General features: G+C 42.9%; 1 protein-coding gene across 1 annotated transcript in view; it reads right to left on the bottom strand.

Annotated features, from left to right (window-relative positions):
• LOC144754579 (chloride channel protein ClC-Kb-like) overlaps positions 1 to 17161 on the bottom strand; it is a 159547-nt gene extending 142386 nt beyond the window's left edge. The window contains exons 1-4 of the mRNA XM_078642543.1: positions 16998 to 17161; positions 11352 to 11480; positions 6370 to 6501; positions 5837 to 5976 (exon numbers count right to left, since the gene is read on the bottom strand). Coding sequence (XP_078498669.1) covers positions 5837 to 5976; positions 6370 to 6501; positions 11352 to 11480; positions 16998 to 17109 — 513 coding nt within the window. The 5' untranslated portion in view covers positions 17110 to 17161. The remainder of the gene's footprint in view (positions 1 to 5836; positions 5977 to 6369; positions 6502 to 11351; positions 11481 to 16997) is intronic.
• Positions 17162 to 18009: the final 848 nt, after the last annotated feature.

Here is an 18009-nt window from a genome sequence, read left to right as displayed (position 1 = left end):
AGGTTCATGGCCTCACTCCATCATGAGCTTTCTGCCGTGGTGAGAATCACAAAAGAAGGCAGATGTACGTCCCGCTTTAACTCAATGCGGGGTGTTAGGCAGGGATGCATACTAGCACCCCTGCTTTTCACAATCTACATCAACGCCCTAGGCAATCATTTAGAGGGGGCTGCGAGAGACGTTCCGCGTGTAGGAGAAGTTAAGATCCCTGCTCTCCTATACGCGGACGACGCAGTACTCATAGCTCGTTCTAGCGTTTGTCTCCAACAGCTTTTGGATGCATTTGGTACCTTCATGGACCATCTTGATTTGAAGGTAATTCAAATAAATCACACACTATGGTCATTGGACCACAAAACAAAAGAGCCATGATAAAAACATTTAGATGCAAAGGAGAAATAGTCTCTAGAGTACCCGTTTTTCCCTACCTTGGTGTGTTCTTTGACAATAAGGGTACCTGGGGACCCCAGGTAAGGGCCAAAAGCCTAGCGGTGATAAGGACATCAACGGCCCTCTTGGGCTTTGCCAAAAGGTTGGGCCACAGACCGATGGAAGCCATCTTAAAGGTGTATAACAGTAAATGCTTCTCTGTGGCACTTTATGGCGCGCCTTTATGGGGTTATGTACGTTTGGAGAACATCCAGAAGGCAGAAAATAGATTCTTACGCTCTCTTTTGTGCCTTCCCCAATCGACACCGACTTTTTCCATTCATGCGGAGGTAGGAATGGACTATGTCCACGATAGGTTAAAACTGGCGCCCCTAATATACTGGCTCAAGACATGGTTAAACACAGAATTAACCCTTAACCATCTGATTATGAAAGATGTTATGTGTCTGGAGCATAGTAGTGCAATCCCATGGCTGGCTTATTTAAAAAAAAACCTTTATGGACCTGGGACGGCCAGATTTATTTACTGACCCTTCTGGCATAACAAACCAAGACGTGGATTCCATAAAAAAACAATTTATGCTAAAGGCAAGAATGAGCCGAGAAGAAACTGAACTGTTAAAGCCAACAGTAAGACGTCATTATCTGTTAGTTAATTCACCTGCGCTTGAACCTTATTTATGTTTCATCACCAATCCATTCCACAGGTTTCTTTTAACTAAATTCAGGTTTAATCTTATTCATTTTTATTTGGGCAGTTTCAATACTTGGACAAAACCAGAGCTAGCACCACCTTGTACATGTGATAATTTTTCTGCACAAGACACAATGCACTTTATTATGTTTTGCGATTTTTTTTCTGAACAGAGAAAAAAACATTTGTTACCTGTTTTAAGGAAAGCTGGCTTCTCTCAGGTGAGACCAGCCATGTTTTACCTACAATCATTGAAAAATATCCGCATTACATTTTGCATGGCAAATTTTTTAGTGGCGGCAGCTAGATCAAGAACACGCAGGAATTTAGTAAATATCCCTGTATAAACAGTTTTTATAGATTTTTTAATTTTGTTTCTACTGTAACACCCTGTCATATGTATTCGATTGTAATGAAATTGTTTAATTGTATTTTACTTGTATATAATATATTTTTTATGCTCTTTGTATGATTTTTAACTAAATCGAATAAAGATAATTTGACTGATTGACTGACTTTGCAAATGGTCTGGCATTGCAAGGAACCACTTTGTGGGATTTTGATTTAGTAAGCTTTGGTCCATGTGAACTACAAAAAAAATTGTGAAATAGGCAAATTATGCATCAGATGATGGATTGTGGGGAAAAATGCAACAACTCCATAACTTTGTGGGAAACGCCACAGCAGCCTCATCACATAATTCGAGTGGCCTACTATACAGTTTCTTTGGAAAAAGCATTTTAAGAAAAATGCATAGGTCCTGGTAGATGAGGGGTGGACTGCTATTGACTCCTCCACGTTGATTAGAGTTGACAATTACATTTCAGTGAGTGAGTCATTAAAAAAAACTAAGAGTACTCCGCATTCTCAAAGTCAACCAGGACAACATCTCTCAACACCATGTCATATAGATCCTTTACATGAGACTCCAAGCCGCCAACCAGCCCTAACCGCTCAAGGCTCCGGAGATTTACAGTCTGGGCTGGTTCTAAGGGGTGCCCTGGTAGGCCAGGCTCATCCAAGGTACCCTGCTGGCCTGCAGAAGGCACTTTGCAGCTGGGCAAACCTTCAACATTTATTCAAAGCTTCCCATCTCCCTGCCTCCGCTCTTCATCATCACTTACAATGACAGCAATGGCGAAGGCGCTTCTATTGGTCTGGCTATTAATGTCAAGTCAGCACAAGTAAAATCTGCAGTTATCACACCCCTCCACCAAATCACAAAAAAACAGCAGGGGGATCCTGCAGCACCACAACTACAACAGACCGCCCATCACAATGTAATTAAGATACAAAAACAATGACATGGCAGAATAAGCAAAGGATTTAACGCTCCTAAGAGAAAAATAAACTTAAAAGTGTTATTGAAACATAAATCGTAGTACTGTTTTGTTTTATGCTTCTTTGTGTTGTGAGGCCAAGCACAACTCACGGAACTATATAAAACCTACATTTAATGTACAACGAAAAAAAGAAATGTTGCATCCTGACATTTGGCCATAAAGAATCTCTCATCAGTCATTACATTTCAGGCAATTTTTGTGCAAGTGTTTCTAGGTGGGCACCTATGCCATCCTGTGCCATTTTCAGGCATCCATCTCTATGTAAGGACACAGGTTTGATTCCCAAACAGAGCACTGCAGCCTTTCATCCTTCTGAGATTGAGAAAAGATTACCACTAACTTCAATATAGTGCTACAATGTGCGGATTTCTTGTTTAGCATGCTCTACATAAAGCACAATGTGTTATATATCTGTTGAATGACAAAACAAAGGTTAATGAAGGTCAATCTGACAAAAGGTGCCACACATACAAAAGTAACTAAAGACATGCGGTAAAGGTCATCCTCATATCTTAAGCAAATAATCTCACCCTTTTCAACAGAAATGCACTGTGTCATATCCAGTAGAGTGAAGTATTGGTGATTATTACATTTTAACATATGTACATTTGTTACCAGATTTGGAGCATCGTTACATAGGAACACGAACAATCAGCATTGTTCACTTGGGTGTAATAGAATTAATAAGACAAAAAACAGACAAAATGGTGTTCATGCAAGTAGCAGCAATTGTGTTTTTTTCAAGGCATGTCCAGTTTGGTTCCCATAGTGATGTGGAGAATTGTCAGGGAGGCGGTAGCAGTTCAGGAGTAAAAGCATTGGGGAGCACAAAAATTAACTGTGGTTAGAGGATGGCTTTGGAGACTTTACTCTCTTACCATGTCACACTATCTAGATAAGTTCAAGGCTATCTCAAAATAGTCTTCAAAAACTTCTTAAATAGGCACTAGTTTGGTAAGTGTCTCATGAGTAGGTTCTGTCCATTCCACAGGATTGGGTCTGTATTACAGGTTTTAATCTCCTGCTTTTGTTGTTTGTGCCATTTTTAACAAATAGTGTAGGACATGATGGGTGTATCTCAGCAAACTGCTGCATCGCTGGTCCAGAATGCCATCAATGGATGCCCCTTGGAGCCAGTGAAGACAATTCGCTGCCAGCTTTATTTAGTTATTTTTTTCCAGTTTGAGGGCAAGCGTTGAAGCCTTTGGAAGTCAAAGCAAACTCAGAATTGAATATTGCGCCCAAGTTTCTAACTTTATGTCTGGCAATGGGAGGAGACCTCAGGGCCATGAGCAATCTACAGTGTCCTTGTCCAGACTTCCAATTTTGCAGGTCTCAGCAGAAGAAGCTCTCTCCCTTTCCAGTAATAAGTGTGACTGTGGCACCATCCAATTTTAGCCTGACTTCCTGGTTTCGCCTGGAAATTTGTTGACGTTCCGATGATAAGGCAATTTAAAATGCTATTTATGTGTCTTTCAAATGATTCCCTGGTCCCAACCAGAACATAAATCTGACTGCAATATCGCTTTTAAGGCTTTGAATGCTGTTGAGGTGGTAAAGTGATGATTGACAGCAGACAAATATGGAAAGGAGAAGCTCACAGGTCAACAGGCAACCCCCTAGAACAAGTGGTCCTTTGATTATTTGAGAAGCAGACCTGTGGCAGTAATCGGTGATATGCTGATTGATACTAAGTTGAGCTTGGGATAAGGCAATCTCCCAAATCTGGGACTCCCTCTGACAATGGTTAAAAACTATACAGCGAATTGTTGCTGTCGGGTCACAGTGACCACCCATCATTACCTCAGCAATCCCTAGCTATCATGCATGTAAACCTTGACTGGGATTACCTAAGTGGGGAAAAGATATGCCTAGATCTATTTTGAAGGAATTGATTTAACTGATTTGCACACATGCTCTTGTAAGCCTTCCCACAAATCTGCAGAGAGGATAATTATTGTAATTTAATTGAGAATTAGAAATCTTTCATAACCTTCTAGTTAGGTGAGTTCTGGTAACCAACAGCTTATAAGAAGCAATAAGAGTTATTTAATTTGGGAGTTCAATCCTGAGAAAAGTTGTCCATTTTGAAAAATTAAATTATGTGCGGAGAACATGGCATGTTGATAGGTGTGTTTTTCTTTGGAATAATGGCACAAGCGTCGCTTTTCAAATGCTCCATAGAAAAGAAAATGACCTGAACAAATTCTTCCTAGGCAGTTCTCAAAAGTGTATGAAAGACAGATAGATGTCCGAGGCACTAGGGCCTCTGTGATTTTTTCGACAGATCGTTATGCAAGACTTTATTGTCAATTGTACGATCAAGAGAAGCATCCCTATCATTACTACATCCTCCTCACACAGTAGCTTCGTAATGGTCTTCAAGATGATAGGTGCTAGAATGCAAATTATAAATGAGGAACAACCAGCTCACTTAAAGATTCATCTTTACTTTTCTTATCAACCACACTGAAATGGTTTATTAGTGTGCTGCCAAAATGGCCGTGAAAGAAAAAAAAATGTGAATTTCCTAGTTTGAGAATTTTGTAGAGTCCCCCCCCCCCCATTTCAATGAGCTGTATTTGCATGCATCATGTTAGCAATGAATCAAAGCTCAGACTGGAGGAACTGAACATGTGTCAGACTCTTCTTGGTTTGTGTTGTGCAGAGATGAATCAACGCCAGAATTTAAGAGAATATTTACACCAAACAAGACTTCCACAAATCTGGACCACTCATGGGCTGCTGGATGCCACACCCTGAACCTGTGCTAAGGCACTGGATCACCTTCCTCAGAGGGGCGGACAACATAACGGCACTGCATGCACCCAACCACACAGCAAGGGGCAAAATGTGGGCCTCGCTGGATAGACACTTGGGTCCAAACAAACCCCCATAGAAGCTGTCGTACTCTGCCCACCGAAGCCAATAATGGGCACTGGAGGCTCACCGCGGAGAAACAACAAACATCATAATGCTCTGCCTCCCCCTCCCCCACACCTACCTTCCTCTACTCCTCCTTTCCTCACTCCTCTCTTTCTTCGTAGTGAGGGTACAACAGTGTTACCTGGAGCAATTTACGCCAACCAGGAATTCGAGCGTTTGTGACTTACTTCAAGCCATACGAGCCACTATGCCTTATGTAACCCCCAAGGCGTCTGTATTCACCCTCACGCACTACTACTGTACTGTATATATATACAAATCTTCAATAAAATACTTTGAAATTAAAAAAAAGGAAATCTAGGCAGTTTGATAAAATAGTTCTAAACAAATGACAATATGAGGGTTTTAAAATATGTAATGTGATGACCCACCACCTCTCAGTTCCTCCTTTTTCATAAGACTGACCGGGTTACCCCTGGTCCCTCCCACCTTCCTCTCACTCGCCGCCTCAACAGCCCCTTACCACTTTGCCGAGAAAGATTGTACTTCCAGCTGCTAGGGTGCAGGTGAGCCCGACGACCTTGGCACCAAAGTTTTTAATGGTCAGGTATTCCTCTAGAATCACTCCACTGAGGATAGTCTTGAGCTCAGGAATGCCAGATCCTGTGAAAACAGAAAAGAATAAATAACTCTAAGCTTCCAGATTCCAGCTTGCAAGAAGGGTAAAATGTAACCAGTTGAAGCACAGTGTTGGGCCATGCACTAGATAGGATGTTTTCAACCACAGGCAAGAGTGTGCATGTTCAGTGGTGAAGCAGGTATCTTGGGAGGCATTTGCACTTCTCAAAGTGAACACACAAACTCTAGGCAGAATCTGCTCATCCAGATTGGTCACACAACTTGTCAGATATTTGAGGCTATCACCAACCTTCTAAACACACTAGTAATTTAAAAATCTCAAAATTAGCCAATAGACTGATGCCGTTCAACTATGATGAGCCGAATATGTGTTCGCTTTTCCCATTTCATCCCAACTGTTTTGTGTCTGTGACTCACCTCCGGAGTGTGGAGTGATGCTTTGTGCAAAGCCGGTGGAAAAGGAGCTCAGTGCAATAGGGTAGACAATCCAGGACAGGTACTTGAGCAGCATGTGTCCTTCTCCGATCTCCTGGTAAAGCCACCTGTGGGCTGCAGTTAAGAGACGGGGCATGAGTTACAAAAAAATCACCACAAACAGAAGATTCTTCACTCACCTCTTGCTCAGGGCTCCCTTATTCTTTGATCCGTAACTCTACAATTCTACTCTTTAGACCATCTGTTTACAACCTCTCTCTCTAACATCTCTCCTCCTTAGTCTCATAAAAGCTATCCCATTCGCAGGTAGCCATTTCCCTTTCCAATTGTGTCTTACCTCCCTTGGTTTCTTTCTTTCTCTGACCTCCCTCGATTTTTATCTTTCCACCAGCTACATTTATTGTAGAATCAATTCAGATACTGGGACTCCCAGGATAGTGTCTATAGACCTGAGAACCTGAAGAGAGCGCTATCAACCCCAGCTGCAACGGTTTAGATCACTTGGTGTGTGCCCTCCTTCCCCCACGTGGGGCCTGTAATGAAGGTGCACTTCTGTAGGTAGGGAGACAGAGCAGAAATGGAGTCATCCCCTCAGTCTGGTCGCCATCACCAATATGGCCACAGTGGTATCGCAGAGCTAACATAAGGAGTCAGTCTGCAGGATTACAGACATCTCCCTCTGTGCATTCCATAGGTAACCTGGCCTTCCTATGTAGTATTCTTGTGCAGGGCCGCTGCTGTTCCATTCTCCTGGGCAAAATGCAATTCATGGCAAAGCACACCTCCTACTCTTAGAAGAGTCTGCGGTAGTAGCTAACCAATATTCCCTCAATGGGAATGACCCATTAAAAGTCCTGTAATCTTTCAGGAGTGGTGTGGCTCACTGGTTAGAGGCGGCAGACCCGGGAGCAGAGGACGGCCCGGGACCAGGGTTCAATCCTCGACGCGGCAGGGTCTTGGACCAGGGTCAACGGACTCGATAATTCTCGCCTCGGTGCGTACTCTAACTAGGGATCACACTCGGCAACTCTGTGCATTAGCTTGCCTCATCTCCACAACGGCCCCCCACATACGCCGGGGATGCCTGGTTTCACCTTGGGACTCCCAGTAGGGACCATCTCACAGGGAAAGCCAGGACGGGTTCCCCAGCGGTCTACAGTGCAGAGATACTCCTTCGGGAGTCGATTCTAGCGCTTTAGAAACCCACAATCAATCCTCACAATTACTGTTACCTGAACTCTCAGTAATTCAAGGGACAGGACAACAAAAGGGATTGCATAATTTTGGGGAATAACATGGGGGATTGGCGTTTCTTCGTCAATTCCTCCATGTTTTCCCATGGCGTTGAAATTTCAACTGCTTTCCTCATCCAAAATCTCCAAGTGGAAAACAAAAACTTATAATTGGGATGGGACCGGTAACCCCTATGTTCAGGTGGATAGCAAAGAGAGGGAGACCTGTACACGCATGCTCAAGTCAGATGGTAATAGTTATGTAAATGTAAATTGATGTAAAGTAGAAGCATGTGATTATTCCATCTGCAAGAAGCAAAATTGTGCTGCTTGTGAAGGAGCAGTAGGATGGTTACTTGCATTTAAAGAAATTTGAGGTAAAACGAGCCCGAATGGCAGAGTTTGTGGTTAACACAGCGAGAACTCTAAGGCTAGACTCTTGCTTAATTTTAAGAAATATGAGGCAGTATGACGTTACAACGCATACTTTTACAATGCATACATTTACAACGCATTTTTTACAACGCAAAACTACCTTTACAACGCATTCCATTACAACGCATACTACCTTTACAACGCATGCCATTACAACGCATAACATTACATTGCATGTATGGTAAGTATTGGATAGTGTAGGGGTAAAAATTAATATTCCAACTCCAGGGGGGTGCAACAGTAGGGTAAGTGTTGGATAGTGTAGGGGTAAAAATGACAATTCTAACTCCAGGGGGGTGCAACAGTAGGGTAAGTGTTGGATAGTGTAGGGGTAAAAATTACTATTCTAACTCCAGGGGGTGCAACAGTAGGGTAAGTGTTGGATAGTGTAAGGGTACTATGCATTGTAGTGTTATGCGTTGTAATGGTATGCGTTGTAATGAAATGCGTTGTAGTGGTATGCGCTGTAGTGTCATGCGTTGTAATGGTTGCGTTGTAATGGCATGCAATGTAATGGATGTTGCATTGTAAAAGTTTCGTTGTAATGGTAGTGTGTTGTAAACGTTGCGTTGTAAAGGTTGTTTCCCGAAATATGATCAAAAAGCAGAGTATCTTCATCAGTTGCATTGGCTCCCACTCACAAGAGGGTTTTATCTAGAACATCCTGTATCTTTAACTGAATTTTTATGGGCATTCGTCTAACTTTCTTGCTTCAGAAATTGACTAAATATGGCCTTAAATGCCCCCTGAGCTACAGCTCGCTGCTGCTGTTTGAAGTCCCTCTTTAAAGTTCAAGAGGTGAGAAAACAGACCTGTTACAGTGCAGGGGGCCTTGGACTGGCCCCTCCTTTTTTTCTTGGAACCCAATCCGATCATTTGAAATTCAGAAATAGCCTAAATCAAGGCATATCTCCAGTGCTTAATTTGTAAAAAGAAAAAAAAGTGCAAGAGCCCAAGGCATTTCTCAGGACACCACTGCAGCTTGCACCATCCACCACCCATGCCAGCACTACGAAATGTCAGTACCACCACAACCAATAATCATCACACTATTGCAAGGCTAACAACGTGGACTATAGCAGGTCGCCCTAAGCTGTTGGAATTTCTTGGATCATATTATTAGTTTTACTCAGACAGCTGTCCAAGTATATTTCGCAGAATACATATATTTTTTGTAAATTATGCATAATCTCACTTGACAGAAATTTCACAATGTCACCTGGGCCTATATGCAACTAGGACCATCACACTTTGCATCTCCCTCTTCAGCGTCATGCCTTACATATTCATGCTCACATGGAAAGGATAGGATATAAGGATAGAACAATTATCCATCTCCATATGAAGAATTTCAGCTGGAAATTTTCTTATGGGATGGAAGGTTTTAGGAGTCCTGGGCGGAGTTCTGCTATGTGGAATTCTGCAAAGTGCTTAAAAAACTAATCCGTACTCCACAGAGTTCCTCTAGCGGTGGAGTGTGGTAATTTGCGCTGCTCGCACTGTTTGTCCTGTGCTGTAAAATCAGCGCAGATGGCACAACATGCAGCACAAGCAGGCGTTGCTTCTTTCTGCCGCTCGAGTAGATGTTCTACTCAAGCACCAGCTTCCTCAACGCGAACGGCACGTTTCTCAATACGAGCGGAAGCAACCTGCTGCAACTGCCCATGTTGTGAAATCTTGCCCGGAGGTGGTCTAGCGTATGATTTTTCTCTCTCGCCAATTTAACATTGGCAAGCCGTGTGAGAGGCCGCTCAGCAGAATTTTCAGAAGTCCACGCAGAGTGGGCAAAACTCAGCAAACTCTGCCAGTGGAGCTATATTCATCGCCCACCCCTAGTTATTAGGTGAAGAACCCTCAAAAACTAAGCACATGCATGATGCCACAGAAAGCCTGTGGTAGCAGAAGCTTGTGGAGCTGAACTGAGTTCTAGTGTGGCTGAGGTGAGGTGCTGCATGGTACATTTATATGGTTATGTTCCTGCCACTTAGCAAACTGCGACTAGGATTTCAAGCTTCTCCTCTCCGGATGAGGTCCAATATGGTCACAATGTGTCTGCGATATATTTTGTTTTGAGGCAGGGTGGAAGTTACCCAGCTATTGTGGTTTGACTACTCTCGTGGTGTGGGATGGACTCATTTGTTTTGGTTGATATAGCAAGACAAGCAAAATATGGATAGAATGAAATTCGGACCAGAGATATTCAAGTGTTTAAGAAGCATTTTTCAATTCTTCTGTTTTTTTTTTTAAAATGTTGAGAATACCTTCTGATCTGTCCATTTTCCTTTTCTTTTAATCCCTGTACACCTCTCCATATCACTTTTATCTTCATCTTCCTACTGAATAGTGATATTTTTCTGTTTTGAGTGTACCATCCATCTCGCTTCCCCTTGCTTTTAGGTCATTTCTCACTCCACTACCCTTTACCCTTTCCATTATTCCTAAATGTTGGATCACTTTCCTTCCTCAATTCCCGTGCCTCATCTACATCCAAAGGTGCCACCCTAAAAACCTTACCTTCTTCCATGTATTCTGATACTAATGTCTTCCGTGCTCTTTCCTACTACTTGTTTAGGCTAATGTTAGAAATGGAAAAATGACGACCACAAATCTAAGCATTAAAGTCCATGCATATTAATTTTTCTGAATTGTTCTAAGTTTTTGTGTGGCTCTGAAATTCTTTTTGACATCCGAACACGGACAGATAAATGGTATGTGAAGATTTTCAAGTTTTTTCACCATTTTGTCTATTCACCAACATGGCTTTTCACCAACACCAACTGTTGATGTATTTGTTGCACCTAATTATGTTTTCTCATAAACAACATACATATTCCTCTTAAAATCCACAGTTTCTCTGTGGCATTCCTTGTTATTTCCTTTCTGGAAATATCTATATAGTTCTTTAGCACCAGATCAATAGAAATAAAATAGACACATTAAAATGAAATGGTCCCCTTTATTAGGGTGGGTGCTGCCATACACATTGATAGAGTGACTGGGCAGCGGTGGCTTAAAGAGGGGGTATTTTAAGCAGTGTCATCTTAAGGATTTTGGGGGCTCTGGGCAAGGAACATGTTGGGGGTCCCTGTTGGAATACCTTTACATTTTATTACATATTTTGTGCTAATTCAAGCTTATGTTTTCAAACAATATTGAATTATACATCAATGATTAAAAAACAAAAGTACACAGAAGTGACAGAAAGTTCACTTTCCCAGGGAAGCCCCTTGGAAGGTGGGTTCACGGCAATTTCCCACTTTGCCCATGCTTTAAGACATCTCTGAATTTTTAAGTTACCGTTCAGTAGCCTGGACACAGTGAAATCCATGGTAAAACTGATGAGCGCCATGATCACTCCCAGTGCGAAAAGAAAGTACCAGTCATCTCCGATGCGAAAGAGCTGACGCTTCACAAACTCCAGGCAGCCTGCAGAGGGGATCAAATGGTTAGCCCAAAACCATGAACTATGAGGGGATAGAGTGGGAAGAAGACTTCAGAAAGGAAGAAAATGGGCCGAGTAGAGGGATGAGATACAAGAGCTGAAAGAAAAAGATCCAATTAGCCAACAGGAGGGACAATAAGTGGTAGCTTGCCCTCAACACATATCACAGAGAGATGAAGAGCAGAGGGAAAGAGGACTTAGATAACATGGAAACAGATCAAAGACACTGAGGCTGAGTCAACATCATGAGAGTCCAAAAGAAGACAGACCCAGGAGTTCTGCAGAGAAGATGAGAGACAAAACAGCTGTGAAGAAAGGGAGAGTGAGAGTTGCCACAGTGTGGACAGCATGAGCTCTGCACCATTGCCTCACTCGCTAATTTAGGGAATGCGCAGAGCTAAGTGAAGAACTTCAGGGAATACTGGCTCAGCACTTTGTCACTCCTACAATAAATGTGTCCAATTATTTGTCCCTGAGACAAGACTGGAACTGAAAAAGGTCTAAGATGCCTTAGTTTTAGTCTTGGGTGAGATGGGAGTTGGGTGAATGAGGAACATTGATTTATGTGTCAATGTTTGACAGTGGATAATTTGTGAAGGTGTTTGCAGGTGGTGAGCACCAGCCCTCATTTTTGGAGACCAGGACTTAATTTTCAGCATCAGACTTTGACCAGAGAAGAGACCGAAAGGAAGAAAAGGAAGAAAGAAGAAGGTGAAAGACAGCAGCACAGTGACAAGGGGAGAAAGCAGAGATGAAAAAGTAACTGGCAAGAGCGAGATAAAGAGACAGGAAGTGTAGGGTCGTAGTAGAAGGTGGAATCAGGGCGAGGCAACTCTAGAATTCAGCAAACCTGCACTCAGTAACACTGGCAGGGGGCTCCGAAGAAAAAAACTTTTGTGTTACAAATTAAACAACAATGCTTGACAAGTCCAGTTTGGGTCATTGTGTAGTGCAGCACAGATATCCTAGCCCAGCCAACGCATGAAAATTAAATGTGCGGTCAGATCATGCTCAGGACGGGCAGGCTGAAGTAATATAGGATATGTGTCCATAACTTCTGGTTTCGGTGATATTAAGAACTCTTTATATATTTTTTTCCAATGTGTTTGATTGAGTTTTTGCCACATTAACTGTAAACAAAATTACAATCCATATCAGACTGCTTTTATGTTAGGCAATCATTAGGAAGGTTACATTCAATCACATGATGGATCATATCTACCAGGATTCCAGCCCATCTCCACCATCCCTGTTGCTGTCCCCACCTGGCAAGTTATACTTTGAAGAGCTTTCCACAGCAACAAACCACGATGCAATTGGTGGGCATCCCTGGACATGACGCTCTATGAAAAATCTTTGGTTCACATTCCTCTATGGGCCTCTTATTTAAGTACTTTTTCAAGCAATCCCTTGTATTATATATTTGTTGTTCTGCCCGCGTGCACCAGTCCATGTTTGCGTCCCACGTCTTCACTGTCAGGGCCCCATCTCTCCTGGACCGTTTTGCAAGGTTTTGTCTAGCCACTATTAGTGCCATATTACAGAAGAGAAGCGAGTATCTATCCAAAGTCCTTTCCCTCAATGTTACTACTGTAACGACATGGGGGTAAGCTCGTGTTACTCACCGAGAGCCTGAGACATTCTATGCTACACCCCTGCCTAGAACGTCAGAACCCTTGGGCATTGCCAAACAGTGGGCAAGAGATTACCCCTCTGATTACAACCTCTCAGGTACTTGTCAGTATCAGTCCTACCCAGAGCATGTAATCTGATCCTGGTATAATAAGCTCAGTAAAATTGTTTCAGTTGGACCAACCAAAATCCGGCCTGGATTGCAACCTCCCCAGTATATCTACACGCTGCTCCGCAGTCAATGTTTTCCAATCTACCCAAGTCCCTTTCCCATCTGTCTCTCAAGGCGGTCGGTAGGGGCAGACTATTAGTAAGTAATGTGGTGTAGAACAGGAATATGGGATGTCTGTTTAATGGGGGCCCCCAAAACTCTATATTCCACTTGATTCTCATGCTTTATATCAGGTGACAGGCCCAGAAAGTCCATTTGAATATCTCTAATTTGTAGGTGCCACAAATATTGATTCAGTGTCTGCTCATACTGTGTCTCTAAGTCCGTAAATGGTCAAATTCCTCTTTCATTTCATATATCTCCTGGTTTGGAGAAACCCAACAAATGACATTTCTTGTTCCCCTCTACCCTGCAAAGAGATGCAAGGGCTGCCATATCCCACAGCGGTGTCTCCCCATTAGTTTGTCTTGCCACAGGGACCTAAAAAGTGATGTTCTGTGGGATATAGAGGAATGTGGGCAAATACATAATTTTATAAAGAGCCGCCCCACCCATTCACGATAGGGGAAGTTGGCAGCAATGACCATTATATCTCATCTGTACTCTTCCAATAGTCTACCCAGATCCCGCTCATGGAACAACATCTGAACTGTGGTCACATATGTCCCCATGTAGATGAACCCTCTTTCATTCCAGTGCATGGGACACCTCCATCCTTCGCTATGCTGCCACTTTGAGAGGGGTTAAGTGATGGATTTCCCCCAGTTAATGTGGATACATGAATAGTTCCCGACAAGTTGAGGATCTCAAGAGTCCTCAAGATGAGCCTTTCTGGATCTGCCAAATAAAGCAGGAAGTCTTCCGCATGAGATATCATAGTCAAGTTTTGAAGTCCCGCTGGAGTCACTATATCAGGGAGTTGCAGTGAGACTTGTTTACCACTAGCTCCAAATCAACTACAAAGAGTAATGAAAACACGAGCATCGCTGTCTTGTCCCACTGCATGGTTTGAATTCCCCTGACATGGTGACATTCACCCTGACCCAGGCCGACAGGATGACTGTGTAGAAGATGCACCCAGACCGGAAAGGAGGGGCCAAAGCCCTTTACTCTAGCAGCACCATCAAGAAGTGCCACTCCAGTGAGTCAAACGCTTTCTCAGTGTGCAACTCTAACAGTACCGCAGGCTCCTTCACACTTCCCTTGAGGATCAGGCAGCTGAATATTCATGTATGGTTGTGCCTAGGTGATCTATAGGGTATAAAGCCTGATTTGTATTTGTATTTGTATTTGTATTAGTATTTGTAAAGCGCTGCACTCATCCCTAGGGATATCAAGGCGCTAATAGCGGGTATCCAGGTTCAGCTGCGGAATAATTAGGACTTAATACTTGGGGAACAGGTGAGTCTTTAGTTTTTTGCGGAACAGTAAGTAGTTGGAAGTGAGCCGAAGGTCCAAGGGTAGCTTGTTCCATTTTTTCGCTGCTAGATAGGAGAACGATCGCCCTCCTCCTCTCGCTTTCCTGATGCGTTTGGTTCTTGCCAGGGCCAGTTGGAGTGACCAAAGCCTCCTAGTGGGGACATAGAACTCGATTTTCTCCTGGAGTATGAAAGGGCCAGTTCAGTACAGGGCCTTATGTGCGTGACTGAGCAATAAACTTTGTTAATACCATTGTTTCTATATTTAGGTGGGAGATCTGTCTATATGATATACAACTTTCTGGTAGTTTTCCTTGCTTGTGAATAAGAATAGTCTCCTGTTGAAGAAACCTTGGTAGTTCACCCGCTGCCCTAACTTGTATAACATGGTTCGGATTGGTCGCACCACCCGATTCCTCACTAGTTTAGGCTAATCAGGTCTTACAAGGCAGGCTATTTGGGTCTGGTAATTTCCCACGCTTAATTTGCGACAGCTTTCACACTATCACCTCCTGTATCTCCCGTTCTAATAATTTCATGGCCTCTCTCCCCAACCTGGGGACTGGAATATCTCTAACTAAATTGATCAGATCCCTCCTATGTTCCCCACTAGTATGTTGTGTGTATAGGTTGCTCAAAAATCCAGTAAACGATTGTGCGATCTCACTAGCCAATTCCACCAGAACACCATGTTCTGTCTACACCTTTTGCACCACTCCCTGTTCCTCCTCTCTCCTTTCAAGCTAGGCCAGAAGTTTCCCCACCTTGCCCCTCACCTCACACAACTTGATCTGGTTTGCCCTGTAGAGTGCTCTCGCCTCCTCCTGATATATGAGATATTTACTGGTTTCTCACAACTGTTTTTACACCTCCCATAAGGCCACCTTGAGTTCACTGACCCTTTGTTCTCTCTAAAATAGACATCTGCAGCCTCAACTCTTCATTTTCCTGTTACGATCTTGGACTAGCAGAGCTGGTGGAGTGAGAGGGAGTGCAAACAAGTAGGAGTGATTGTGAATGAGTGAGATGAGTAAGTGACAGTAAAAACAGAGTGCAAGTGTGTGAGTGAGACTTGATGAGTGAGTGAAAGTGACTGAGTTAGAAATGAGTGCGTGTGAGTTGGTGAATGCAAGTTAATATGAGTGAATATGTGGTGTTATGCTTGCAAGTCTGCCATTGGTCCACAGGCAGCAATTAATAAAAGTGGACCAAGTCTGCCATTGGTTCACAGGCACCAATTAATAAAAATGCTGGCATACTGGAGGCAATTCTTAGCAAAACAGGCACCTGTGACCAAATACTGGCACTTGCATACTAGTGGTAACACTTGTCATATGAAACAACCATGGTAAAATTCTGGTGCTAAAATATTGAGGGTAAGTCTTGACGCAATGGGCACCCATGACAAGATTACTGGTGCTGGCATTCATGTGGAACTTCTTGTTATATGGGGCATAATTGTGACATGGGGAGAAAGCAGAAAAAAAATGCTGCACCTGGCACAATGGAGGTACATTTTGATACATTGGGTCACCAATAAAAAAAGAATTCTGACGCCGCCTTACTGGAAGAATTTCTTGGCAAGAGGAAAACCTGCGGTAAAATGCTGGCACTGGCATTGGAAGTAAGGCTTAGGATCAGGGAGGACATCCGCAGGAAAGGTTAGAGGGCTGCCCTGACCTACTTGAGGTCATTTGTCACATAAGGTTCAGCCATGGAATAAGGATGGCATCAATGGCAAAATGATGGCACTTGCATAGTCTGTGTACTGATGCGCATAAAGGGACACCCATAGGATATGGGAGGCACCCATGACAAAATACTGTCCCTGGAGGCCAATTTGGATATAGTGCCACCCATAGAACATTTTGGAAAAAAGAGAACAACTCACTGAGGCTCGTCAGATTTAATTCGCTGAGCAATTTCTAATTTAATATTTAATCAGTGCCCTCTTTTAGAGCTTATGACATTTTAGCAAATGTAAGTGAAAATTATTTCATCCTCATTTGTATAAAAAATGTTCTCTAGGGGGCTACCCCAACCCCTATAGAAGAAGTCAGGGTTGCTCGTTACACACTCGTAAGTACAGTTCAGGAAACGAATTATGGCCCCTCACTTTCAAAAAACACCTTACAGCACTGGGGGTGGTAAGTGTAGTAAAGGGAGATGTCAGCTGAGATTGGACCAGAAAAAGAATCAGTTTACTAGGAAATCAGACTGGTGATGGCTTTTGTAGGACTCACTCAGGCTTCTCCTAGTTACACCTTCCTCAATCTTACCTCGGACTCTCCGCCTGGTCTTAGGCCAAGGTTGGAGGGTTGCATCTCTCAGCAGCGTCCTCTCCTCCCGATTTATGCTCCGATACCTCTCCAATCTTTGGGGGGGTTCCATCCCAGCACAAGAAAGAGCTCTCCAAACTGAGTTTTCAATTCAGGAACAGAGGTTCCATATGTACAGCTGACTGCTGTGGAAGAAAAGGATACTTTAAGTAGCTTTAGCAAACCGACAAAGCTCTGCCCAGCCATCTAGTTAAACAGCTGCCTTCTAAAAGCAACATTTTCTGCTTGCAGAAAGCATCTATCCCTGGACAACACCTAGGTACCAGCATTCTTTCAAACTGCATTAATACCAACACAATCTTTTGCATAATTATCTGCTTACAAGATGTCATTCGTACACATATCGTGACCATTTTCAATTAAAGTGTCAGCTGGAACCTCCTGTTGTCTTTCCACTTCTCTGTTTTCTGAGCTGGACTGTTTTGTCCTAGTTCCCATCAATCACTCTCAATGTTATCAGGTTATAGAATTTTAGAGATGGAAGAGGCCCCACTGATCCTCATATCCAGCCCTGTGTTATCACCCTCTGCACCAATATACTCATTACTTCATTCAGGTTCTGAAGGAAACCTTGGTGTGATTGCATTAAAGAGATTTCTAATAACGGTCAGTAAGTATTTTGTGACATCTATTCTCAATTTCAGATTAGAAGTTTAAGAGCTGTAGCTTTTGTAGTACTGGTTAATTCCATGATCCTCTTCTATAATGATTTGTTCACTTATTTATTTCATGTTTTTCTAAAGACATTTTACCCTTAAAACAAAATAATCAGCCACTGTATATCTAGCAGGGGTGCAGCTGGTTAGAATGTGACTTAAACCAAATCAGAAGCTGAGAAATTTGGATAGAAAAACGCACTTTCGAGCATATCCCCACTGTCACAAAAACATGTTTTATTAAAATTCTATCAATGCAGCTCCTGCTTCAACCCAAGAACTCTTTCAAATTCATA

Source organism: Lissotriton helveticus, chromosome 5_1, assembly GCF_964261635.1.
Source record: "Lissotriton helveticus chromosome 5_1, aLisHel1.1, whole genome shotgun sequence".
NCBI classification, from domain to species: Eukaryota; Metazoa; Chordata; class Amphibia; order Caudata; family Salamandridae; genus Lissotriton; species Lissotriton helveticus.
Note: the sequence above shows the minus strand (reverse complement) of the source record. Positions and strands in the feature narration are given on the sequence as shown.